General features: G+C 40.4%; 2 protein-coding genes across 9 annotated transcripts; one reads left to right on the top strand and one right to left on the bottom strand.

Moving 5' to 3' along the window:
• Positions 1-4076, bottom strand: ttc5 (tetratricopeptide repeat domain 5). Its single transcript, XM_076972075.1, has 11 exons — positions 3938-4076; positions 3406-3471; positions 2896-3028; positions 2510-2721; positions 2162-2315; positions 1862-1953; positions 1700-1756; positions 1328-1474; positions 775-989; positions 428-572; positions 1-337 (listed from the first exon to the last, which is right to left on the bottom strand). The coding sequence occupies exons 1-11, from the start codon at positions 4010-4012 to the stop codon at positions 218-220; spliced, it is 1416 nt and encodes a 471-aa protein (XP_076828190.1). The 5' UTR covers positions 4013-4076; the 3' UTR covers positions 1-217.
• Positions 3695-24751, top strand: LOC143474564 (peroxisomal acyl-coenzyme A oxidase 3-like). Of its 8 annotated transcripts, XR_013120814.1 has the most exons (20): positions 3695-3918; positions 4005-4151; positions 4275-4380; positions 4544-4716; positions 4810-4925; positions 5012-5189; positions 5283-5481; positions 5654-5844; positions 5948-6122; positions 6329-6465; positions 6678-6952; positions 7243-7434; positions 7602-7845; positions 7994-8104; positions 8212-8404; positions 8712-8858; positions 9076-9188; positions 9568-9685; positions 11536-11686; positions 11883-11934. XR_013120814.1 is itself a non-coding variant. In XM_076972069.1 (19 exons), the coding sequence occupies exons 1-19, from the start codon at positions 3790-3792 to the stop codon at positions 11562-11564; spliced, it is 2973 nt and encodes a 990-aa protein (XP_076828184.1). In that variant the 5' UTR covers positions 3695-3789; the 3' UTR covers positions 11565-11703. The 8 variants fall into 8 exon arrangements, 7 of the variants coding, with proteins under 7 accessions (XP_076828184.1, XP_076828183.1, XP_076828186.1 ...); XM_076972069.1 differs by lacking the exon at positions 11883-11934 and having other exon boundaries at positions 11536-11703; XM_076972068.1 differs by lacking the exons at positions 11536-11686; positions 11883-11934 and adding an exon at positions 9822-10544.
• Positions 24752-26371: the final 1620 nt, after the last annotated feature.

Genomic DNA, 26371 nt, shown 5'->3' with positions numbered 1-26371 from the left:
GTGGGAGCACCTTTTGGAGATTTATTTTTGTTGACATTAATGTAAAACAGGCAGCACTAGCATAATTTTCAAAAACAGCTACCCACCCCAATGACAGTATACAAAAAAACCTTAAATATATACACATGGTTTTAACTAATAAAGACAACAAAACTATGTACAAGCCCAATGAAAAACAAACAAAAAACATTTGTTCATAGTTTCCCTCTGCCTTAACTTATTCACTGTGAGGTTTGTAACTGACGGAAGCTGCCGTTTGGCTTTGCATTGCTTGCCTCTTTCCATTGACAATCAGCAGCAAAGGAGAGTCCACACGTATACTGCGGAAATCATAAGACTGCAAAGAGAAGTTGGAGGATGTTTTTGGAAACTGTCAAACTTTTAATGTATTTACACTGTAACATGACTAAAGTGAATGAAGTTGTACCTTATCACTGTGAGTAATGCTGTGCCGTTTGATGTGTGGGTCAGGAATGACTACTGTATCTCCTATTAAAACGCCCCAGCCATCAGCTATGTTATAAACCATGACCACACAGCACGTTTCCTCGCTGTCCACCATACCAAATGTACTGAAAGAATATTTGAAGATGCAAAATATACATTCAAAGTCTGTAAAGGACTTGTTTCATTCCTTTCAAGTATTTCTTCAGGATGTATGAGGAGGAATGAAAGGAATTAAACAAGAATAAAACATTTTGGTTGTGTCTTTTGAAGCTAAGCTGTGCTAATGAATCAAATAAAAGGAAATGCTTAATTGACCGATTTACTCACAAGGCCATACGACCATCCGAGGCCAAGCTGAAGACCACCTTCCCCAGGGCTGCAACACCAACGTTGCGGCCGTGCGTGAGGGCGTTAAAACAACGTGCTTCCAGGCTTCCCACACGGCCAGTGGGGGAGTGGAACTGGGGGGAGGCACATGGTCCCAGAGCAGACACGCTCAGAGAGGATAGCATGTTGCGCAAGCGTCGTGCTTTCACTTTCCCCTGAGAGATGGAGAGAGAGAGATGATGAGGCTCAAACTACTGACTTACCTATTACGAACACATTCAGTTATAATAGTTTATGGCATTCTGCTGCCATCTACTGGAAGAAACACTAATGAGCTTACGGGCAATATCAATGAACACAAAGCCACGTATCTAGGCCTCCCAAATTCACAGAGAAACTATTGAAGGCAGATTTCAATGAGTGTCGTGACCAGAACTGTTGTACAGAGTGGTTTTCAGTTAAGTCAGAACACACTGATTCATTTGTTAAACAATAATGATTAGCATGTTTCAATACTAAGAGTCATAACAAAGAGTCACATTACAGGGCTTACCTTATTCTCTATTAAATTCGTGATTTGATCCAGGTAGTCTAGCAATTGTCGCTCTCTTTCCAGAGGTTCATCCCATCCGGGATCAAGAGCAGCAGCACGACTGTATCCAGCCAAAGCTGAACTGAACATCTCCTCATACTGGAACAGCTAATGTAACAAAGAGGGAGTACAGAGTCTGTATCTGACTGTATCTTACTAGCTGACATTTTTGATTGATTCTGTAAACTGCAAAACCCCCAAACCAAACAATGTTTTTTTTCACTAGCCTACACAAATGAGCAGATTTAGCTGGTAACTGGTACATTTTATTTATTTATTGTCTAAGGTGGGGTGAATGGTAAATTTTAATTGAAAGAACAACTGTGTGATTACTGTTGCTCGATTGAAGTGCAGATCGGCATTCAAAGCAGACGCTTTATCAATTTTCTCCTGCAACATACAAAAAGGCAGACATTTTACAAGGGTACATCAGTAGAAATATAAAGAGCACAATAACATTTGCATAGTTTAGCCACTGTGTGGAAGCTCACTTACAGCTTGTGAGTAGGCACTAAGAGCTTGCTGGGACATCTGAGGGTTCTGTCCACTGGTGAAGAACAGAGATATGTATGCGTTTCCCAAGATGTCTGCCCAAGAAATTATTAATTTCAGTGATCAGAGTGAAGACTGCACAGACAATGCTGTCAGCTTGGACATGAGATTATTAGTGTATTGAAAAAAAGAAAAATGTGTTTATATTTTAATGTAAATGTGTTTATAAAATGTGTTTACATTATATCTAAAATATAGTTAAATAAAGCTTATCCATAATATATCTCGATATGAAAAACTTACACCAAGACATTCCATCTGTGACATCTAGCTGAACAGCCTGTCTGGCTAGGTCCACACTCTCCAGAATACGTTTGCCTTGCTCTTCAGCGCCCCCTTCTGGGGGCAGTTGCCTTAACACCATAGAGAGGTTTCGCAAAGACACCTTGTTCTTGGACTAAACAAAATACAATATTAAGAACAATTATTACATAAATCTTCAAAGGTAGATATTGCTATTTGTGTGCTGATGTCCAAATGCCCCAATACATCAAAGACTCCTGAATTCTTCAAATCAAATATCTCGGCATACAATTCAAAACCTGCATTTTTTTCATTACCATTTTGCTTCACTGTTGGTTTTGCATGTACCTGCTGAAGGGCCCCTGTAAAACAGGTCTTTGCAGCAACCAAATCTCCTTTCTTCCAGTATTGCTCTCCTAATGTGTTCCAACCGTCCAGCAGACCTGGCTCTAGTTTTACTGCCCGAGAGAGGATGTCCTCGGCTGCCTGACTGAACTTTGCAGTTATGTTCAGACACCGGCCCCACAGCAGCATGTATTGTGCATTGTTTTTGTAGAACTCTGTCAAATAAAACATGAGGTTATGATGTGTTAGAATTAGTATTTTGTGTTTATGTGTATGAAAAATCGCAATTCAAATGACCCCATCTTCTTTCACTCTGCCACAAAGCTTATATTGCATGTGCCCTCGTATGTCTCGTGATCGCCTCTGCAGCCCATGTAAATGAAGCTCACCTTCCTTTTCCTCCAGTCTCATAAGCGTTTTATTCATCTCTTCTGTAACATCATTCTGTTTCTTACTGGCATCCTCCACACTGTGTGTGTCAAAATAATGGTCCCTATAGTGATAAAGCCCATCCACCAGTTCCTGAGAGACACGAGAAAGATCCATCGAGCTGTACAATTGCGTTTTCGAGGTGCACATTACCAACTCGTGTCTTTGTATCTGTGCTGCTAGGCTGCTAGACTACAACATACACTGCACATATTTAGCTGTTCATGGGCTCACCAGTCTATGTGATCGTGTACCATGTGCAACATCCAGAACCTTATATCTACTTAACATAACAGCATCTGATCTCATAGGATATCTACAAATATGTTCGTTGTTATAGACAGACACTTGGTTAACATGGCTAAGATAGCTAGTTAGCTAGTCAGCTTGCTAGATTTCTTCATCACAAACATGCATAATGACACATAGATAATCTGCTTATAGTGCTGGCATGATGGACATTCCCATACCTTTAAAACCTGCAAATCATCTTTGGTTTTTGTTTTCTGCTCACCATCGTTGTCAACGTCAGCCATCTTTGGAAAACAAAAACAGAGACATAAAAGTCCTTCTCCGCCTACCGGTTAGGAGGTTAACGCGGAACACGCAAAAAATATTTTTCGGCTCAGGATTTCCATACAAGTTTCAACTTTACTTCCCCAAACGATCATAATAATTCACCTGCAATTTGTAAATTTATAACTCATTTAAAAAAGTTAAAAGTTAAAACGCAAAGTTAAATCGCGCATGCGCTCAAACCAGCCGTACGCGGTGTCACGAGACGTTGAGTTATGGCACTTTCAGTCATGTTAGACAGCTGTAGCTAGATCGTAGGCCAGACCTCTTCCCGAAAGATGATTCGTTTAACTCTGTGTCTGTGCTTGCTCTGGGTTTCATTTTCTGTGAAGCTTCCCACGGAACAAATTCAAACATTCGTCATCCCTCACAGTCATATGGACGTGGGTTGGGTGTACACTGTAGAGGTGAGTAAGGTTCACGCACTTCAGGAATTTCCTCTGGTTGCTGGTTGTACGATCGATCATCAAAAGGCACCATGTTAATTCTGCAGGAGAGCATGCACGCCTATGCTGGCAGTGTGTACTCCACTGTCGTTGAGGAGCTGTCACGGGCGAGGAACCGCAAATTCATCGCAGTTGAACAGGAGTTCTTCCGACTTTGGTGGGGAGCTGTAGCATCACAGTGGCACAAGGAACAGGTGAGTGGTAAACCGCCCGTTTAACTGTGTTATTGGTACAGTCGGTACCAGCTTACTGTGAATATAGCAGTGGAAATGTCGCTGATACTTAAAAAAAAAAAAAAAACTTTGTTTCCACGTCAGGTGAGACAGCTCCTGCAGGAGGGGCGTCTGGAGTTTATCATCGGAGGTCAGGTGATGCATGACGAAGCCGTGACAGATATTGATGACGCCATCCTTCAACTGACAGGTTTTGTGAACTGACATTTGTGCATGTTGCAATATATATTAGTTTTAGTGTGAAAAAAACAATTGCATTTCCATTAGAGGATAATTCTCGCTTTCTCTGTCCAGACATGGAAACAACTTGAATACACAACTTTATTCTACATCCTTCCTTGTCTTTATTTCAGAGGGACATGGCTTCCTGTATGAAACGTTTGGTATTAGGCCTCGCTTCTCCTGGCATGTTGACCCATTCGGTTCCTCTGCTACCACTCCAGTCCTCTTTGCTCTGGCTGGATTTGATGCACACCTCATCTCTCGCATTGACTATGACATCAAAGATGACATGCAAAAAAACAAGGTTAATTTCCAGTGATTTATAATAGTCTGTAAATAGGCTGTGCCTGATTAGTTACGCCAATTGTGTTGACTTGCTGCACTTATATTCATACAGAAATTACAGTTTGTGTGGAGAGGATCTCCATCTTTAGGGAAGGCCCATGAGATTTTTACACATACTATGGATCAATATAGTTACTGCACACCATCCTTCCTGCCTTTTTCAAACAGGTAACCCACTGCATACTCAGAACTTCTGTCCCCTTTGGTCTGTCTGATTTTTGAAAACATTTTCTGACCTTAATTGTTGTAATTAGGTCAGGGTTTTATTGGAATGGAGTGGCTGTTTTTCCTGACCCCCCTAAGGATGGCCAATACCCCAATATGAGCCTTCCAGTCACTAAGGACACTGTAGAGGCCTACGCCCAGACGATGGTGACCAACATCAAACAGAGAGCCCAGTGGTTCAGGACCAGCCATGTTCTATGGCCTTGGGTAATCTGTTTCATTTGGGTTCCTGCCTGATTCACTTATTGCTGCCAAAATTAATCAATTGTACATGATATATATATATTTTTATTCATATAGGGTTGTGACAAGCAGTTCTACAATGCTTCAGTGCAGTTTACAAATATGGACATATTAATGAACTACATCAACAATCACAGTGAGGAGTTTGGTGTGACAGTTCAGTATGCTACTCTCAAAGACTACTTTAAAGCCATTCACCAATCAGATTTGTCCTGGCAAGTGAGAGGTAGTCATGACTTCCTCCCTTATTCCACTGGTAGGTTAAAGTTTCTTCATATTCTAGATCAGTTGATTCTATAGAATGTTAGTTATGTCAGAGATTCCATATGACATCGCTAAAGGAGATTGCTTGAGTTGAGCAGTTCCAGGCCATTTGTATTGCTTGGGTCAAATGTTTTTGAATGAGTTTGTTTGTTCTTTACGTTTAGAATCATTCCAGGCGTGGACAGGGTTCTATGCCTCCAGGAATGTTCTCAAAGGAGTTGCAAGAAGAGCCAGTTCCCTCCTCCATGCTGCAGAATCTTTGTTTGTTCAGTACCGGGTCAGGTACCCAGATGGCTCTGTCCAGAAGGAACTGGCCCTAGATAAGCTTAAGGCCCTCAGATGGGCTGTGTCCGAGGTGCCTGATTTAAATAAATAATACAATCGTAAAAATTAGTATAGATTATATATGATAAGTAATATTTTATTTAATGGTTGTGACCTGTCTTTTACTAAACCAGGTTCAGCATCATGATGCTATCACGGGTACAGAATCACCCAAAGTGGCTGACATGTACATGGAGCACCTCACGCAAGGCATGATGGGAGTGCAAGAACTTTTGTCAGCCATGTTTAATCTCCATCAGGAGTCTGACATTTCTACTGCAGGCTACAGGTCCAACCCAGATAACACAGGTCTGTCTTGCATTCAAAACCTGTGGGACACATCCGTCCTCTCTGATTCTTGTAGTCATAGTTAAGACATGGTGCGTATTGTCCTCAACATTTTATTTAGAGTAACCTTTTAACCGGAAATGCATTGTTTTGTCCTGGTCAGTCATGATTGATTTAATATGTGCATGATCAAATGATCAAATAAATAAAATTTTTTTACACTTCAGAGCCATCACAGGATCTTGAACAGCACATTATTGTGTACAACCCCCTCGCTTGGAACACCACAACATACATCAATATTTCTGTAAAATTTCCAGTGGCGTTGGTGTTTGATGATGATGGATTAGCAGTTCCTGCTCAGGTTACTTGCTCATTCATTCATTTCATGACACATGTTTATCTACAGTATACTAGAAAAGTAAAACACTGTCCAGGCACCTTATGTATTTTGACTTGGTATTTACATAATTGTGAATCATTTATTTAGCAATATGACCCTTTAGATTTGAAAGTATCGTGTTGGCCTTGATCTCAGTTTGTTGTATGAGTGGCCTGTTCGTGATGTTTCCTCAGATTCAGTCATCAGCGACATCAACTGACTATGACCTTTTCATTGTGGTGGACCTGGGGGGACTTCAGTACAGAAAATATCGCATTCAGTTCCCACAGTCAAAGTGTAACAAGGCATCCAGCTGTGGGCTGACTCATGTGGCCAGGGTGGTAACGTTTAACAGACGGAGTGTTAGCAAATGGAAGAAGACGGGTAGAATGCTCCTGCCGGTACTTAATGAGTGCTACACACTGCTGTTTGACGAGGAGACTAACCTCCTGCACAGTATTACTGACAGGTTAACGCTCCTTTTTCTAATGTATTTACATTTTTATTTAGCTTTTCACTCATAAATTGGTTTGACTGCAAAGTCCAAAGCTGTGTTGCCAAAATGTAAATGGTCTTTCTGAATTATTTTTTTTCGTCCTATCCTTTACGGACAACGGTCCATATAGATCCACCCATATGAATAATTTCATACTAAAAGGGCTAATCATGGTGCAGTTTTTCCTTGGCCAATGTTCATCACATATATCCTTTGGTACTGAGACAATGATAGATATAATTTGTGATTTCTTTCTGTTCCAGACTTGACAAGAAGACAGTCAGGGTTCGTCAAGATTTCTGGGAGTATGAGGCCAATGGAGATGTCCACACTGGCCCTATATCAGACAACTATATCTTCACAGCCAATGGCTTTGCTACTCCTGCCTACAAATCTGTTGCCATGGAGATAATACCAGGGAAAATAATAACTGAGATTCGTCAGTATTTCTACAGGTAAACAATTACAATACTGCTCTAGGTGTGTTTTTTTTTATGGGAATGAGTTTTCTTCTGTAAATGCACAGAAGAAAAAGTAATTTCATTTAATTGTCATTTAGAAACTATTTAAAGTGAATTTAAAGATGCATATAATTTTTATGTATTGTAACTTTTCTCTACAGGGAAGAATCTGATAGTAACTACACTTATTCAGTGGTCACCAGAGTTCCAGTGGGTTTCAAAGATAAGTTGCTCTGCCAGAGATTGGACCAGAGCTATTGGGTCGGCCCCTTGATGGTGAATAGAGAAGCAGTACTCAGAACCACCACTAGTCTACGCAACAACAGGACCGTGTACACCGATGATAATGGCTACCAAATGATGAAGAGGCGGTACAAGCAATATGTAAACAACACAGTGTCTCGAGTAAGAACCTCCTGAGTGGACTTCAGTGACGCTAATGATGCACAGTTTCTATAATTTCTACAATCCAATGTATTTTGTTACGTTTTTACATGGATCCGCTTCTTTTGTGTGTGTGTGTGTGTGTGTGTGTGTGTGTGTGTGTGTTTAGAATTACTATCCAATGGTGCGAGGAGCTTATATTGAAGATGACTCCAGTAGACTGATTCTCCTTAGTGAAAGAGCCCATGGAGTAGCTAGTCTTCACCAGGGACAAATAGAGGTACGGGGAATACGCACTGTCCTGTTTTATATAATAAGTCATTTTTGCTTGAAGTATGCCTGTGTATTCTTGTGTATGTGTGTGTGTGTGTGGGGGGGGGGTCTTAGGTGATGCTTCATAGGCGGCTGTGGAACAACCAGGAGTGGAATCGGGGATATAATCTCACCCTCAATGACTCGTCTGTGGTGCAGCCAATTCTGTGGATGATGCTGGGCTCTCCTGCTTCTGTGGCATCTCTTTTTCAGCAGGGGGCGCTGTGCCTACAACATCGGCCTGTTATCTTCCCCATAGACAAACCACGTGAGTCTGTACATCGCATGCATTTCTATATTTTTTATATGATTTAACATTGAAGCACTACTACTGATATGTTTATACTATGCATAATTCTAATCTTATTGATGGCTCTACCTTTAGCAGGGGTCAAAGTATGATATCAGACATTCATGCCCAGACATTAATATCGATTTCCCCTATGATTTTTTTTTTGCCTCCATTTTTTCCTTTGTGATTAGCAAAATATTAGGAGGAGGAAATATGGTTGTGGAAAGACTGTGTGTAGAAGGTGACTGTAGGTTGTATAGATTATTTAACTCCTGTGTGATAGAGAAGCCACAGAGTGGGAGAGGGAGATGGAGTAGACCTCCTGTTCCTCCTGTGATTCTGCCTCAGAATCTCCACATGCAGTTGCTCAGTATTCCTGGATGGAATTACCTCCCCGAGCACACTGAACACCTCCAGAACCTCAACTCAGGTAGGCAGCTCCCTCTGAACGACCCACAGAAAGCCTTTTAAAGTGACCTATACAAATAATGGTGGTCCTGTCAAGCAACTGTTTCATTTTAATTATTGTGGTCTATGCTACTGGATGCAATCATGGAGGGCAAACTTCACAATAACTGGATTTGATTTTTTAAAGTGATTGATAGTCTGCAGTTGCATGTAGTAATGGCTTGGCCTGCATTGTACAGGGGGAGGAAAAGGGTTTAAAGCAGACTTTAATCGGGTCCTCTTGAGGATTGCTCACTTGTACGAGGAAGGAGAAGATCCTGTCCTTTCCAAACCCATGACCATCAACCTAAAGGTACAACTATAAAAATATATATATTAATCTATTTATTAAAAAATCTGTTTTTATGTTATGTTAATGGGTAAAATGATCTATATGGTACCTCCTAGTTTAGAAATGAACACACAATCTAATCCACAAAGGGCCAGTATAGTTGCACTTATTTTGCCTACAAGGCAGGAAATCTGCTGTCCAACTAATCTAATGTCTGAAGACTTAATGTGTAATGATTGTGTGATTCTGCTTGGTTTGAACAAAAACTTTAAACGCATCCTAAATTTAGTATGGAGGCAAAATGACAATATGACATTTTCAAGAACAGGGTGATTGTCCATGATGGGGAAAAAACATCTGTTCTTGACCAGTATTGTTGTTTACTTCCTGTGCTTAACAGGAAGTCATGCAGGGAATAGGAGAAGTGGAGACAGTGCAGGAACGCTCCCTCACAGGAACGTGGGATATCTCTGAACTCCAGAGGTGGAGCTGGAAGACTGAGAGTAGTAAGAAAGCAGGTATGACCATCATCCTATCTGCTGCATGCACACTGTGTTTTGGTTAGACAAGCTTGCAAGTATGTTTCTCAATTAATAGCAATAATGAAGCAATTACTGTTAATATTCTGTGTGTGTGTGTGTGTGTGTGTCCCAGAAAACACAAGGTCTTTCAAAGGCATGACCAAAGACTTCATTGTGACAATATCACCAAAGGAGATTAGAACATTCTTTCTTTACTTCAAGTAGAACTATTCTTCAAATAGAAACACCAGATGGGAACATAGTGTTTTCATCTCGTGAACGCTGGTAACATTATTGGTCTGAGCATCTTTAAACCATCAAGCCTTCAAAGAAAATCTCAATATTACAGAATGATTGCAACAGTTGATATCAGTCAAGTATTGATTGGAGATGTGCTAGTCCTGAAATTTATAGACAGATCTTTAAATGAAAGAGCTCTCGTAAATGAGAGCTCAAATTGCTGTTCTAATTGATGCTTGCACTGAAAGGAAATTAATACTTTAAATCTGCAGGATAGTCTTGCCTAATCTTTTGTCAAATCGTGCCTAATCTCTTGTCGAATTTGAAAGTGAGTTAATCTTCAAGTTTTAATCCTGAACGCCTTGAAATAAAAACCTATTTAAATGGTTTTTTCAAGTCCAAGAAGGTAACATTACAGCTAGATGCAGGTCTTGGTTTGTTGGCTTTCAAGGTCAGCATTACTTTTAGCTGTCTTCTGTGAAGACCATTCTAAAGATAAATCTTATGTTAATTGATGCAGTTTATCATCTATTTGTAATTTATGACAATCAACCATGTGATATTTTGGTATGTGTTTAAGGGAATCTTGATCCTTCAATAAAATGTTTGGATTATGTTTTGGTTGTTTTTGTTATGCCTTGTATGTAACAAACGTTTTTAAATATATTTTAATCACCTGGAACATTATATATTGCACACAGATTTCTGAGAGTGAGGCAAACCAATATATATTCTGAAACAAATATATTTTCAATTTGAAATGTCTGCTGGTTGCATTGTCCACAATAAACGGAGGATCTAGCACACGTGCACCACCACTCGTGCTTTGACGTCTGTCCTTGTACTTTGGTCTAATTGCTTTCCACGCCCACGTGGCGGCGGTATAATATTATCTTGCTTTTCTCCTTGACTTTCCTAACCACGATTTCGCTAACTAGCTACTCGAGGTAGGTTAAATATTTTTTCGTACTTAACTGTGTAGCAAGCTGGTTAGATTGTTTTGTAAATATGTTTAAACCACTGACATATGTGCAGATGTTTAAGCAGCACTGTTGTGGGGATGGTCACAACAATGTGACTGCTGCTATGATATGTTCTGTGAGCTAACTGGGCTAGCAAATAAAATAAAACTATAGCAAACAGTTCAGTATTAAAGTTAGTATTAATCATATTAACTCTCTAGTGTGTACATTAAAAAAATTGCGCTGACATTGCCAGATATCTGGTAAGTTACAGTTAAGAAGTTAGCTGGGTTGGCTAGCTAACTGTTTTGAAAGGAGAAGCTAGCCTGTAGTCTCTACCTGGTGTAAATAAGGACAACGTCAACTTTGATTTAATCTCTTGTCTTTAGTTGGATGAGTTATTTAGTTAGGTATTTATCCGATGATGAAATTACAGGCAGTGCAATGACCTTGGCCCTTATGGACCGACGCATATCTAGTCTTCAAAATGGTCATTTCAAAACTATTCACTAACAGTAACTATCTTAATGTAGTAAGCGAGATAGTCAGGGAACTTGACATTTCCCTCATTTTGGACTGTGTTTAGCTACTGTGAGAATTAAGTTTTTTCTGTCAGTTCAGCGCTGATATTGGGGATATTTGTAGGAGGAAATACTTTCTCCTGCCGTGTCTGAGACCCGATTACCCCTGGGTGAGAGAATGGACAAGGACATCCCGGACTTTCCTAGTGGTCCTTTAGATGTGTACCGAAATAAGGCCTCCTTCTCCTGGAAGGAGATGATGAGGTTCCTTGAGGGTGAGGAACTTATTGCTTTCAAGGTAACTTCTAAAGCTATATGTTGAACTGTGTGTGGGACATTGTTGCAGTGTGTTGTAATGCATGTTGTATTTTTTGTTTGTCTTGTTTATCACAACATTCACTTTGCCTCTTTAACTTCACTAGATTAACTTTTTTTTTTGTCCATTTTCCTATTTCCCCATGTTCTGAGCAGCAACACGTTTTTCAAACATTAGGGAATGACCCACTGTTTGCGAGGCTGCCAGGTGAGGACTTTTCACTGGAGGAGATGCGAGATCTCACATTTCGCCGCTGCAAACAGTTGTTTAAGTACAACTTCCTGACACAGAATGAAGTGATGCAGACTCCGTTGAAGATGACTGTCCTGAATGATTGCCTGGGCATGTACGATTGGTCGTTGGCGTCCAAATACTCCCTCAACGTAGGGGTGAGGCCAACACTATTCTAAAGCCTTGCCATGCAAGTCCACTAACACTACATTGGTGGGAGCTTTTCTTCTACTTTAGCTTAGCTCCCTGAGAAAAGTCCATGTTCCACCTGCAGGTTATAACTTGATTAACAGTCAGTGGTCTTTCAAATGTACCCATGGTATGGATTTAGTTCATTTTATTTTTTTCCTTTCAGATGTTTGGTGGTACAGTATCTAATTCTGGCTCAGAGAGGCACCGCAAGTTTGTCCAGGATATTAATAACATGATGGTAAAGCTGCTTTCTTCACCCTGCTGTAGTTAAGGCAGCCATGGTTCATGGTTTGTTTGAGTTCAGAGTTCCTCAGGATCAGAGTGCAGAAAGACTGTGCCCTGTCATCACTGTCGTCATTGGAAACTGCAAGCGACCGTATAATAACCTCTTGACTGGTCTGCTAAGATTGGATAGTTACTGGGCCAATTGTAGTACACCATTGTGGAAGTTCACAGAGTTCATTATTTCTTTGACACAATTTTGGTTTAGCAAATAGTTTTAGGCTCTTTTGTTAATGAATGTAGTTATCTTGCCTCATGACAGAATTTTCTTAGTTTGCCAATGCAAAACTGTTTTTGTTTTTAGACGTTTGGATGCTTTGCGCTAACTGAACTGAGCCATGGAAGCAACACGCGGGGCGTAAGAACAACTGCCAGATATGACCCCAGCACTCAGGTGCATTTTCTCCTGTATTGTTTTGTTTGTATTTTTGCTGCTGTCGCCATTTTCCATAATTCACAGTGACGTCAAACAGCAGGTTTTGCTGAGTGGAGCTGTGTTATTGCTAGTCCTGGGTACCTTGGATTGATTTAGCTTTCATAAGCATGCTGATTTCAGTGATCTTCATGCAAAGAGCTTTCTGATGCATCAGAAAACAGTAGTGTTAGGTCTATCTATTAGCTGAAGGTTGATTTGATGGAAGCAATTTAGTTCTTTGGTGATGGCTTTATCCTGGCTTTACCTTTTGCTTTGACACTCTTGTTTTTGTCTTTTAAACTTATATTATGTATTCATATAGATATTTGTTTCTACATAAATATCTCAAGTTTAACAGTGTGAGCCTCCAGCTTTATACAACACAGCATCATCATCATCATCCACTCATTTTCATTGTGACACCCCCCCCCCCCCCTCTCTCTCGTACTCTTTCATTTGCTCACAGGAATTTGTAATAAACTCTCCTGACTTTGAAGCAGCTAAGTTCTGGGTGGGGAACCTGGGCAAGACTGCCACCCACGCTGTTGTTTTTGCCCAGCTCTACACTCCTGATGGACTCTGCCATGGTCTGCACTCTTTTGTGGTTCAGGTACCGTCATCTCTGCATTTGTGCCACCTCATTCCTTTCCTCTAGAGCAGTAATCATTTAAATCTATAAACCTAAGGGTTTCAATATGCGGCTTTGACATTTCACTGTTGGTATCTGCTGAGATGGTTCATTGACTTGAAACAGGTCAGAGACCCCAAGACATTGCTGGCACTGCCAGGGGTCATGGTAGGAGACATGGGAAAGAAACTGGGCCTAAACGGACTGGATAACGGGTGAGTGGGCTCTAAAACCAGAGTTTGGTTCTAAAACTACATGGCAGTTAAGTTGAAATGATGCTCCCGTATTTGTTCTTATGGATGTTTGTACTTTGGATTTGTGTTCAGAGGAGATGAGCTGTGATTGTGGCTTTTTAATGTTTGGATGAATTTTTGTGCCAGTTTTGCAGTTTTTTACAATGTAAGGATCCCTCGGGAAAATCTACTCAACAAAACCGGAGATGTGACACCCGATGGGCGTTATGTCACTCCATTTAAGGTCAGCGCAGTACTGTGTACCATTGTGTCATAGAGTTGGTTTCTACAAGATCATGGCGTTTTTGAGATTAAGGGTTAAAAACAATCAGTGTAGAGAAAATTAGACACCTCCCCCCCCCTTAAGAGTTCAATTCACTCTCTGTCATGGTGATTTACATGGACCTCTGTACTGAAATCAGTTAACAGTTCAGAGAGCTATAAAGGGGGAAGGGAATAAATCAGAGGCAGACTGTGATTCTAGCCTCCATGCTAGATGTGCATGAACGAGTCTGCCGTTTTCATTTTAAATAAACACGTGTCTGGGATGCAAGGCTGTCGGCTGTTGTGACAGACAGATACCTGTGAAGAGGTTTTTGGACGATTTAACAGGATTTTGCCGGTGATGCCTGACAATGTTTTGTTTATTTGAAGTGGAGTGCAACTCTGAAGGAGCTTGTGTGTGTCTGTCTCTCTCTCAGGACCCTAATAAGCGTTTCGGGGCCTCCCTTGGAGCGTTGTCTGGAGGTCGAGTGTCCATTACTCGAATGGCTACAGTAAATCTGAAGTTGGCCATGACTGTGGCTGTGCGTTTCTCAGCAACACGTCGCCAGTTCGGGCCCACGGAGGATGAGGAGATCCCAGTGTTGGAGTACCAGTTACAGGTACCCAGACTACCTTGCCCATTCCTTCACTCTCTGAGCACACCTGTTGGCAATTGCCATATGCCATAACTACTGAGGAGGCAGTGACGATTCATTACACCAGTGAGATTTTTGCTAGATAATGCAAACTCGCATTATCATTATCACAGCATTTTATATTAAGAAATTTCCATCGATTATTTCCAACATAAACGTTATCTTGTCAGAGCATTAATATAAAATCTTTTTGTTTTTAATCATAGCATCACACAGAAGAGAGGGGGTGGTGGTGGGGGAAAAATAAATAAATAAATAAAATAATAATATCATAGCATTACACAGATGGAAGTGTTTCTATTGTTTAGATAAATATGCATTGGGTTTTGTTTTGTTTAAATTTTAAATCCACCACCATTAAAAGCCACCACCAGATGTCGTCATCATGAAGACATGACAGTCACAGAATGTAAATTGAGTTTGATTATGATCATAAGTGGTATTTTGTGGTAAAGCCTTGCAATATGAAAACTCAGATCTCCCAGATTTCCATATAATTATATGGAAATTATAGTTCTTATTGTCTTAAATAAATAACTATTTATTAAAGAATATATATATATATATATATATATATATATATATATATATATATATATATATATATATATATATATTATACCCTAACCCTATAATTTAATTTTAATAGATAAAAATCATGCCAAATATTCAAAAATATATTTACTCATCATTTTTCTGTGGTGAAAGAGTGGACTTTACGAGTTTTGTTAACATAGATTAATGTTCTCAGTGGGTAAAGTACATATTGATCCTCTGGGTTCTAGAGAGATTAATGTTCTCAGTGGGTAAAGTACATATTGATCCTCTGGGTTCTAGAGAGATTAATGTTCTCATGGGATAAAGTACATATTGATCCTCTGGGTTCTAGAGAGATTAATGTTCTCAGTGGATAAAGTATATTATTGATTCTCTGGGTTCTAGAGAGATTAATGTTCTCAGTGGATAAAGTACATATTGGCTCTCTGGGTTCTAGAGAGATTAATGTTCTCAGTGGATAAAGTACATATTGGCTCTCTGGGTTCTAGAGAGATTAATGTTCTCAGTGGATAAAGTACATATTGGCTCTCTGGGTTCTAGCGCTTGTGTGTTCTTTGTTGCAGCAATGGCGTCTTATTCCATACCTGGCAGCGGTTTATGCGCTGGACATCTTTGCCAAATCCTTCTTCCTCAACTTTGTAGAGTTTCAGATGGGTCTCCTCATGAAGGACGACAGCGCCAGACAGGTACACCACTGCTACAGTACGCACGCTTCTACGAAATGCTTCTGTGTGCGCACAGGTACAAGTGAAAGGTGCTTTTTTTTTTTTTTTGTTTGCACAGGTGCTAATTTTCAGAGACCAGATTAAGAACACCGTCTGCATGGAATAATACAGTGAGCATTCGTTTTTCTGTGTGCATGTTTACCTGTGTCCACCTGTGGTTTGTGTGCTGTGCTCTTTAAGGCAGAGCTGGGCAGAGAGATTCATGCGATGTCCTGTTCCTCTAAGCCTCTGGCCTCTTGGACAGCCCAGCGGGCCATTCAGGAATGCCGGGAAGCCTGTGGGGGACATGGCTACCTGGCCAGTGAGTGCTGTCAGGGTTTTAAAATAATTGATAGTATCTGTATCATCACTCTTCAATCGCGTCAGCTGTCTGTTAATGGTGCAAATCCCCTCTTGCTAATTCTTCAGTGAACCGTCTTGGGCACCTCCGTGATGACAGTGACCCAAACTGCACGTATGAGGGGGACAACAGTGTCCTGCTGCAGCAGACCAGCAACTACCTGCTCAGCCTGCTCCAGTACCAGCAGCAGGGTCTGTCCCTCAGCACACCGGCCTTGTTCAGTCTGCAAACAAAGTAGTGGTTAAAAATACAGCTGAGTGCTCTTAGTTACTGCACCGTGTTTCAGCGTCTAGTGGGTGATTTCCATAACTTTCCGTGGCTGTTTTTTTGTTAATATTTATATGCACAGCAGTGGGCCATTTCTCTGCATCCTCATTTAGCCCTCATGTCTCTGTCTCTACTCTAGGCAAAGGGAGGATACTGTCTCCTCTGGAGACGGTGAACTTCTTGGATGACTGGAGCCAGATTCTTGAGCACAAATTCACAGCTGCGTCTGTGGAGGAGTGCATGGACTCTGCAGGTACATCATGTAATTGGCTTTTAAAGAGAAGATGCACTTCTGAAAAGACACTGCTCACATTATTTTTATTTTTTACCCCTGTTCACTTTATTAGGTGTTCATTACCGTTGATATCGATTACTAGGTCTCATTTTTTAGCAGTCAAATTTTTCACTTGGACAAGTCAGGATTGTTATACCAGGGCATTTCTCATGTACAGCATAACCTTCATGACACATTTACAGAGACGGCCACAATAAGTCAAAAATTATCAAAACAAAAAAAAGGTGGGGGGGGATTTTGGGGGGGGGGGGGGGGGGGGGGGGATCATTTTTTCTGCTCATAGTGATTTGAACTCTTTCAGAGTGACTCATACCAGAATGGGTGGGGTGACAAAGCCACAGTCTCCAAAAAAGACTTTGCTAAAGTTTCTTAGATTGTAGTCCTATGCAGCACATCTATAGTAATATTTCACATTTGTGTGTGTCCGTGCGTGTTTGTGTATGTTTTTGTGCGCATTCCGGTAATGACAGCGCTCTACTGTGTTGGGCACGCCTGCACAGGGACTGCTGCTCTCCGTCTGAGCCGAAGCGTCTGCTGCACATCTGCTGTACATCTGCTTTACTGAACTCATTCCTCAGCTCGAGACTCTATTGGCTGTTGCTGGGTGACTGGGGTCAGGGTAGCCACGTTTTAATTGGACGGGGAGGAACACTTGCTGTGTGTCACGCTCCATCGTCTCTGTGTATCATTTGGACGGTGTGCCAAGGGACCGTTTTAAATGCAGTGATGGATTTAACAATGCCACCGGTCACCATATGGAACAACACACGCTGAGGTAGCCATTTTAAACGGGGAAAGGCAGTTTCTCAAGCCTCATTCCAGTGCAGTAAATTTGGTACTAACAGAACAGCAGAGTGCTGATTAGCAATGACACACCACAGACTAAAGTCTCCCAAGTACTAAACATTCTGTGATGTACTCAAACTAAACTGACATCACCGATCAACTGTTTGGTCCAGACCTCAAATGAAGACTGGTAGGTGACTGAATGACTCACTGTAAAAAGTAGCAACAAATGAGGCAGTTTGTGTGCAACTTGTCGTCATAACAGAGAAGCCAAAAGCCTGGGGCCTCGTTAACTTCCACATGTCAAAGCTGAACTTTGGCTTTGACCGTTCTGTGGCTTTTGCAGGATCACATAAGGTGGTGATGCCTTTCAAGTGAGCTTTTATCCACTTGTAGCCTGGTGTTGAGAGAAAGCCATGCTAATGCTTACTTAAATTTCAGAATTGGCTTGTCTGTATCTTCTCACTGAAGTAATTTTTTTTCCTCTCATTTATTTATTTATTTTATAGAATTGTCTGGTGGAGTAGTTACCCTGTTGTTGTGGTCCCTAACCTAACTTTTGAGTTTGTGTGCAGGGTGGGAGGTATAAACCTCCAAACCGCAGAAACGGGATTAAAGCTGTCTGGAGTCTCCCTACCAGGCTCCAGCATTAGCATTTTAATATCTGTCTGAATGCCTGAACTTCTCCATGAGTCACAACCTGTTTGGGTTTTGTTCATTGCAGTTTTTCTTTATTTATTGACTGTGCTTTTTAAAGCTAGTATCCCCAAAACTACATTAATTAGGTTTTTTTCAGGCACTGGTCTGATCACATCGTGCTTAACAAATGTATATAGTATGTTTGGTTTAACGCTCCCTTTTTCTTGCTGGACGTTTCTACTTGTGTAGAATTGCATCTAATATGAATAAAGTATTGTGTTTTGTTCTGCAGTGCCTCTGGCAGCATACAAATGGCTGGTGTGTTTCCTCCTTGGGGAGAGTCAGCAGAAACTAGCCAAGCAGAAGGCTCTGGGCCTTGGAGACTTTGAGGCTCGCAACAACAGTCAGGTATTTGGGCCCTCCCAACCAGTCACAGAAGGATTGCTCATTTGTGATTGTGGCATTGAATTAAATTCAGAATTTGCACCCAAGAGGAATGGCTCATCAACTAAGCACAATCACCTTGCACACAGAGTTTTATATGAAATAAAAACTTCTTAAGGATGCTTTTTTGGGTCTGTCAAACCTCTATGTTGGAGTTTCTATTGTGTCTGTGAGACCATAAACTCTTTGGGAAGGCTGCTCAACAGGTGGTTGGAGGATGCTGCTTCTTTCTTGTAGTGTTATATTTCTGAGGCTGGAAGAAAGACCAAGCTGTCTGTGGAAATATATGCTGATGCTCTCCAGGGATTGGGGGACACGTCATTGGGAAGTTATACACCAGCAGAGGCCGCAGGATTCTGGACTGGATGGTGTCCTGATTTAAATTTGGGCCTTAAACCTACCCCTTTTTAGTGCCAAGTACAGTACTTAGTAAAATACAAGATTTACTGTGTGTAGAGTGGGTGTTGCACATTGCATGAAAATGGCAAGTCAATAGTGCTCAACTGATGTTAAAAAGTGTGTGACATGTGAAGAAAGCAAGACTCTTGCGGTTCATGATTGTGACTGGGTTGATTAGCATTTTCTGCCAGAGCTAATCCCCCTCCTGTCTGATGAGACTAGGTTCTTATCTACCTATTTGCATAGGTGTAATGGTTCCACTGTTCAAAAGTGCCAATTTCACCACAAGCTCAGGCTGAATTCAAGAATCTGAAGTATTGCTTTTTTTTCACACACTCAGAAGTGCCAATCCAAGTGGATTTTCATCACATGCCACTTTGGATTCATTGAAGTGAACATGCGACTTTCCTCCATAGCCACATTGTCAGAGTCTATTGAATGTGAGAAATTCAAGCATGGATAATCAAGACTCTGTGATTCAAGAGGTTCTACAGAACAAAGAAGTTACACGGTCGACAGAACAATCACTGACACAGGAGTCACATGTTGAACACTGGAGAGGCCTAGGAGATTAAACTTCTTTTAAAAAGTGTGCCTGCTGTGGGTTGTGTGCCAACTGTATATATATATAAATAAATTTCTGCTGTTTGTGTGCATGCATCTTGTTTTACTCCTCTTGTGGCAATGATCTTAACTAAAAATTGAATATATTAAATTTTTAGTTAAGATCATTGCCACAAGAGGAGTAAAACAAGATGCATGCATACAAACAGCAGAAATGCTGCTGGACACATTTGATGCTGCACAACTGTACAGTGCTGAATGCAACACTGCTCACATTATCACCTCATCAAGGAAGAATACTCCACGTGCAACAAGCAGAAATCTGTGTTCCTCTCCATACTGTAGCCATAGTGTGGTTTGGGCAAGAGAAATTCCTCTTGATATTTTTAAATTCAAAAGGAATGAGGGCTTCAGGGAGTGAAGTGTCTACAGCCTCTCCAGTCTCCAGAAGACTGTCCAGACAACTTAAAAATAGAACAACCATCTTTGTCCAAATTACGTGCACTGGTTTGGTAACACATACTTATGTCTGTACATTGAAAATGCCACAGAATGCTGCTTTCGACTGAGTGAATTTCCTGTAAGCAAAGAGGTCTTCAACTCTGATGGATTGTAGCATTTCTCCCAGGAGCAACTACTGATGCTCTTGGACACTGTGGCATATTGGAGGAGGTCACATTTTGTTTTGGAGTGATGACTTTTGTAATCATGTAACAACAGCACCTGAAAGAACACAAATACAACCACATGTTGCATGTTCTGCAAAGGACTGAGACATGTAAGCATTGATGAATCTTTTCTATTTCTTAATTTATTTAATTGTAACCGTTTTTGTAGTTGACCATTTGTAACTGTGTTTGGTTCCATACTAAACTTGACTCATGTTCTTGGTGCGTCTGTCTCATTGTAACGTTGACATGACTGACATTCACTTTGTGAATGTTTTACCTGTGAGGTAGTGAGGTGATGTAATTAATAAAAAATATACATATATTGTCTAGCACTTGAGAAGTGCAGCACAAATGTGCCCTTCAGCAGCACTAACAAAACACAAAATACAACCATTTTGGTTCAGTTTGGATATTATTGAGAGAATGGGTGACATCACTCATCAAGGCACTACCACTTAAGAATCTGAAGCACAAGCGAGTGTATTTTGGTGCAGTTTGGTCTTTAATGCTCGGTTGGCTGACATCACCGCTATTAAAGTGTTTTTGTTGGGACCTGCACAAACGCTGGTCTGGTACTGCTGTGAGCATGGTGCCTTTGTAACGCAGAGAACAGTACAGTCAAGGATACTCTATGTTCTATAAAGTTTTGTAGTATAGTTGTATTGTACTTTATAGTATTTAATGTTATTGAAAAATATTATGATGCGTATTCTACTCCCAGAAATGGGGATTCAGTTCTTCCCAGAATTCTACCCAGACAAAAAAGACAAATATAGCATCAGTAATAGTAATATATATGTTTAAATATAATGTATGTAATAATGAGCAGAAAGAACGGAGACAGGCCAATTTTTCTCAAGCAGGATCAGTTCTCCTTGTGTGTGAGTGGGCTTTTCCTCATTTGTGAAAGGTTCTCCTTGCATATGACACTGTTTTTCATAAGGGCTTTTTTGTTTGCAAGTATTCCTCCTTTCCTAAGTGTTCTTGCTCAATGTGTATTTGGTTTAGCATATGCAGTTACCTGCCTGTCTGCTAATGTAAGCACCACAAACCCCTGCATTGGTTAGAGTAAAATGTTCTAGAAAGGTCTGGTCATTTTTTTATTGTATGGGGCAGTAACCCCTTGTCACATGCGAGTGTGGAGTGTGAACAGTTCTGCTGCGTTTTGGGTTTTTTTTTTTTTTTTTTTTTAAAGAGACCTTCAGAAAGTACTGCAAATATGCAAATGCATATGTTTTACATTGTAAACGAGTTCAAAGGGGCTCTAGCCATGTTGTGCAGTGTGTATTAGTTCCAGGTCATTAGTTACTAACACTCGTGAGTGTAATGGGCCCCCGCAGACTCATGGTCACACTTATGTAATGCGTGAAGGCTGAATTAAAGGGAACTGTAACAGAATACCTAGAAGTGGCTGAAGTAATGGCTTATATGGATGTGATGCAGAAGAGGTGTGCACACTGTTTTGAGGGTCTGGCGTTTCAAAAAGACGCGCAGAGGACGGCAGGACATATGATGTAATAGGGGTTTCAAAGAGCAGGAGGCCGTCCAGCTCCACCCAGAAAGTACCTAACTCCACATGTCTCCTCCTAAACCCTTTAGTTTGTTTTCATGTCAGACTCCCCTCCCTACAAACTGGTCCTCATATAAGGACCATGTGAAGGAGGATGGGTCTGGTTAAGAAAAAGAAAAAAATCTAAATTCTGCTAAATGCCCACCACACTCAAGTTTGACATTTAATGCCAAACTAACCCTGCAAGTAAATCAGCCCCTTTCTCACTTTTTCCTCTCTGCTGTTGTGGTAAAATGACCAGCTAACTGTAACCCCAGCTTTGACGGTTTGATCTACTGTTTTCTGTCTGCATATTTAGTTATGAATGCTTTGCTCAGTCCTTTGAAGGGGGGGAGGGGGGGAGGGGGGGGACCCTAAAACCCTTCTTTAGATACGTTTCTCTCTTTTTGTGTTTCTCTGTTGATGTTTAGGTATATTACTGTCGCACGTTGGCAATAGCCTACATTGAGCACTCGGTTCTGCAGCGATTCCATGATCTGACGTGGAATGAGCAAACTCCAGCAGGTCTCAGATCAGTTTTGAGGAAGCTCTGTGCTCTCTACGGCCTCTGGTCCCTCACCAACCACATAGCCATCCTCTATCAGGGTACGCCTTTCCCTTCACTCTTATCGCATATGACGCCAATGCAAAATTTACATGAAATATGATCTAGATTGGTCATTCTGAATAACTTTTAATGAAATCTCATTTACTCACAAGGATGTTTTATTTGTAGGTGGGTATTTCTCTGGTAAGGAGCCTGCAGACTTCATCCAGAATGCTATTCTCACTCTTTGTAGCCAGGTCAGAATTCTCTGATTGAAATCTGCATGTCCATATATAAATGGATTGGGGGGGGGGGGGGGGGGGGGGGGAGCAGGTGAATACAGTCTTGCAGGATTTTAAGGGGGACTGTTTGACCCGTTTTCTCCGCAGCTGAAGGATGACGCTGTGGCGTTGGTCGACGTGGTTGCGCCTCCTGACTTTATTCTGAACTCTCCCATTGGCAAAGCAGATGGTGAGGTAAGACGGATCTGGTATTGCTTAACACTCAGCTGAGAAAACACATGCTCAGATACTCGCGCACGCACAACTTTCCTGCCATGCAGAATCTCAGCCCATGGAATGCTGCTTAATTTTTAAACAAAAATGCTGAATTTGTAATTAAAATTAAGAATTAGATGTTTACCGTTATAGGTTTTTATAAACTTAATTAAAGCCTTGGTTGTTTATTAGCCTATTGTCATCTGTTAGCAGACAATTACAGTTCAAATTTCCGCTATTAGTTGACTTTCACCAGTTAGAAACTTGTTTGAGTCATTGCCCTTATGGCATTGTTATATCTTGCCTCCTACTGAAGCAGCATTTCCTGACGTGTTGGATACTGATTTTAGCATATTCATTTTAACACTGTTGATCTGTTGTCAGAGACTGATTAAAACAGACAGTCCTTATATAAAAAAAAATTGAAGAGACTCAGGCATTTAACAAAACAGTAAGACGTACACACAAACTATTTTATTAACTGTGCTGGTAGGTCACCCGTTTTCAGCTTTGTTTATAGTCTAGTCAGTATTTACAGGAAAATTACTCTTTGTTTTGGCACTGGTTCCTTTCTCGGACTCCACTCCTCAAATTCCTGTAATGAGGATTTGTGACGAGTGGAGAAAAAAAAACACCCAGAATTATTTGACAGAGACCTGCTGTTAAGTCCTCCAAAATGGTCCTTGTGTAAGCCACTTTCTCAGGGTGGATTTAAAATGGTATTTTAATAAACATATCAAGAGTTTTCTGGTGGATGGTTAAGTAGGTTTAGATGATTTTCAAAGTTTTTTGGAAAAGCATTGAAGTGTTCTCCCGTATCCGTTTTTTGTCTGTGTGTTTTTAGCTATATAAAAATTTGTGGACTGCAGTCATGCAGGGCAAGAATGTTCTGGAACGTCCGTCTTGGTGGGCCGAGTTCTGTTCCGACAAGCCCCAGGTGGGATCCCTCCGCGCTAAGCTCTAATGTGCTGGACAAGTTGACATCACCTGTCAGCAACAAGCCCTGTCATATGGAAAGTTGTAAATTGGCAATCTAATGTCAAAGTTCAGATTAATCAGTTAGAATGGACAAACTAATCAAAGGTGTATTGGTATTTCCGGTGGTCTAGTTCAGGATTAAAAATTATTAATTATTTTGACTGGCCCAAGCTTCAAAATGTTGATATTAAAAGTATAGCAAAAAACAAATCCTTGCCAGGTTTGATAACATCAATGTGCTTGCAAATGTATAATGTGCTATATGTACTAACTGAAATCACTCAAGGTCTTGCAAATTCATTGTACTTCAATTCTGCTTTCTGTAAAAATTATGTGTAAATCTGCTGTTTTTAATACTGGATCATCAACTCCATCATAATAAACATGGTCATCAACTCTGAAAAGCATTAATTAATTTGCTCACGCTTTCATGGCAAATTTTTAATATGATGTACTATATCAACTAAATCAATTTTTAATATCATGAACTACATGAGTGTGCCATGGATTAAATAGAGTTGAGGTGAACATGAATACACATGATTTGCTTTTTTATATGCTAAATATGCCAAATGGTTTCCCCAGTCCAGGATGTTGTATGCAGGGGGGTAAGCCAGTCACGTTTGCTCCTTACTGTAATAAAACTCACTATACTTACCACATAAATTCACTATCGTTATCATTTTGGTAACTGTATTACTTTAAGCGTATTAAGATCTATTGAACTCGATTGCTGAAATGGTATTTTTACAATAATCAGAATGACATGTCAAATGTAGCTTTGATATTTTTTAAATTGTAGGGAACTGTTAACTTTTGTAAATGACCATTTAAAAAAATAAATAAATAAAACGTTTTTAATTTACTAAGCTGGTCATGAAAATTCTGTGAGTGTGCTTGAGGAGTATTTATTATATTATTTTTGTTTAGATGATGACTAAACCATTTACCATTAAACCACAACTTCACAGAATCTTATATCTTGATGCGTGTCCCATAACTAGATCTAAAAAGCATTTCTTGCTCTTGTTTGTTTTTCTTCAGTTTGTGGTTTTTCACAGACATGTGGGATCCACTGTAATGAATGCAGTGGACTACATTTCCCAACAGGATTTGCCTTTCATGGTGTAGTTCTGTTGGAGGCGTTTAGAGACAGGTGGTGCAGTCCCAACGCAGCAGATGTGCTGAGGCTGAAGTTGGACAGTTTTACCGTCCTCCTGATCTGCTTTTATTTAATATTCTTTTAACGCATCTATGTGTCTATCTATGGGCTAGTGTTCTGAACGCTCACCCTTGGCATTTCCTCTGTCAGCACCAAAACAAGTCTTTTTTTTAGGTCTTGTCTAAATCCACCCATTTTCCCCCATTTCTTCTTCCATTGACCTGTGGCAGATCCCATCCTCTGTGTGCGTGCGCGTGCGTGAGCGTGTGTCTACATTCCACACAGTTGTGTGAGGACTCTGGAGATGACTTTGGACAACAGCATGACCTTCACTGCCAAGTCTGTGTTTTTGTTTTAGGCAGAGTTCTCTTCCTGAATCAACACTCCTCCCTACATAGATACAGAGCCACACATGCAGACTTGTATTTGACAAATTTTGGAAGACCTATATTTTTACTGTAATTAATCATAATAATGCCAGCCATTTGTATATTTGTTAATGGTATGATTCATTATACCGTGCTATGTCCAGCTTAGTTAAAGTTCACGGTGATCTCTTCAGATCATTTGGAATTTTGTTCAGTTCACATGACTTATTAGACCTCCATTTTTAATTAGCAGCTTTTTGGAGTGTGACCTATTTTCCTCCGAGCAATTATCTTCTTGAAGTCAGAAAGAGTTGAGCTAGGCACATTTGATTTCTTTAGACAGTACATGTCCAACAGTGTGTTTACTGTAGGTCCCGATGTCTGGAAACCTTAGCAGGCCAAAATGCGTTTATCATATATGTTATTACTGTTCTTCGCTGTCTTTGAAGAGTAAGATGCTGAGTTCCTCTCTGGTTGCATGTGGTTTCAATCTTTTCTAGCTTTGGCTCGATCAGTGCTCCAAGATTCAGCTCAGAAATTTTCTGTTAGTAGTATGAATGAGTTTACATAGCTATTCATTTATGCAGTGTAATCAGTGCTAACGCCTGCTAAAAATGCTAAATACTAATAATAATAATAATCACAACCCATAGGGTCTCATTCCGAAACAAGACCACGTCTTTACTTTTAGAACTACTCTCAAACCCCATCATTACAAAAAATACACAAATTGTAGGTTCCACACACAAACGATCTGACTTGTAGAGTAGTATTAAGTCAAATGGCCTTGTAGGATTAGTAGCTTAATGTAGGCACTTTCTTTTGGCATTCCTAGTTTGGAAAAGATCCTGTGACCGGTTTTGAAGATAGAGTTTTTGAATTCTGCCGTGAATCCTTTTCCATTAATTTTGTAATGCAGGAAAATACTACAACAAACTTCAGTATCTTTTTAGA

This window comes from Brachyhypopomus gauderio, chromosome 14 (genome assembly GCF_052324685.1).
Source record: "Brachyhypopomus gauderio isolate BG-103 chromosome 14, BGAUD_0.2, whole genome shotgun sequence".
NCBI lineage: Eukaryota > Metazoa > Chordata > Actinopteri > Gymnotiformes > Hypopomidae > Brachyhypopomus > Brachyhypopomus gauderio.
This window is presented reverse-complemented; position numbering and strand designations above follow the sequence as displayed.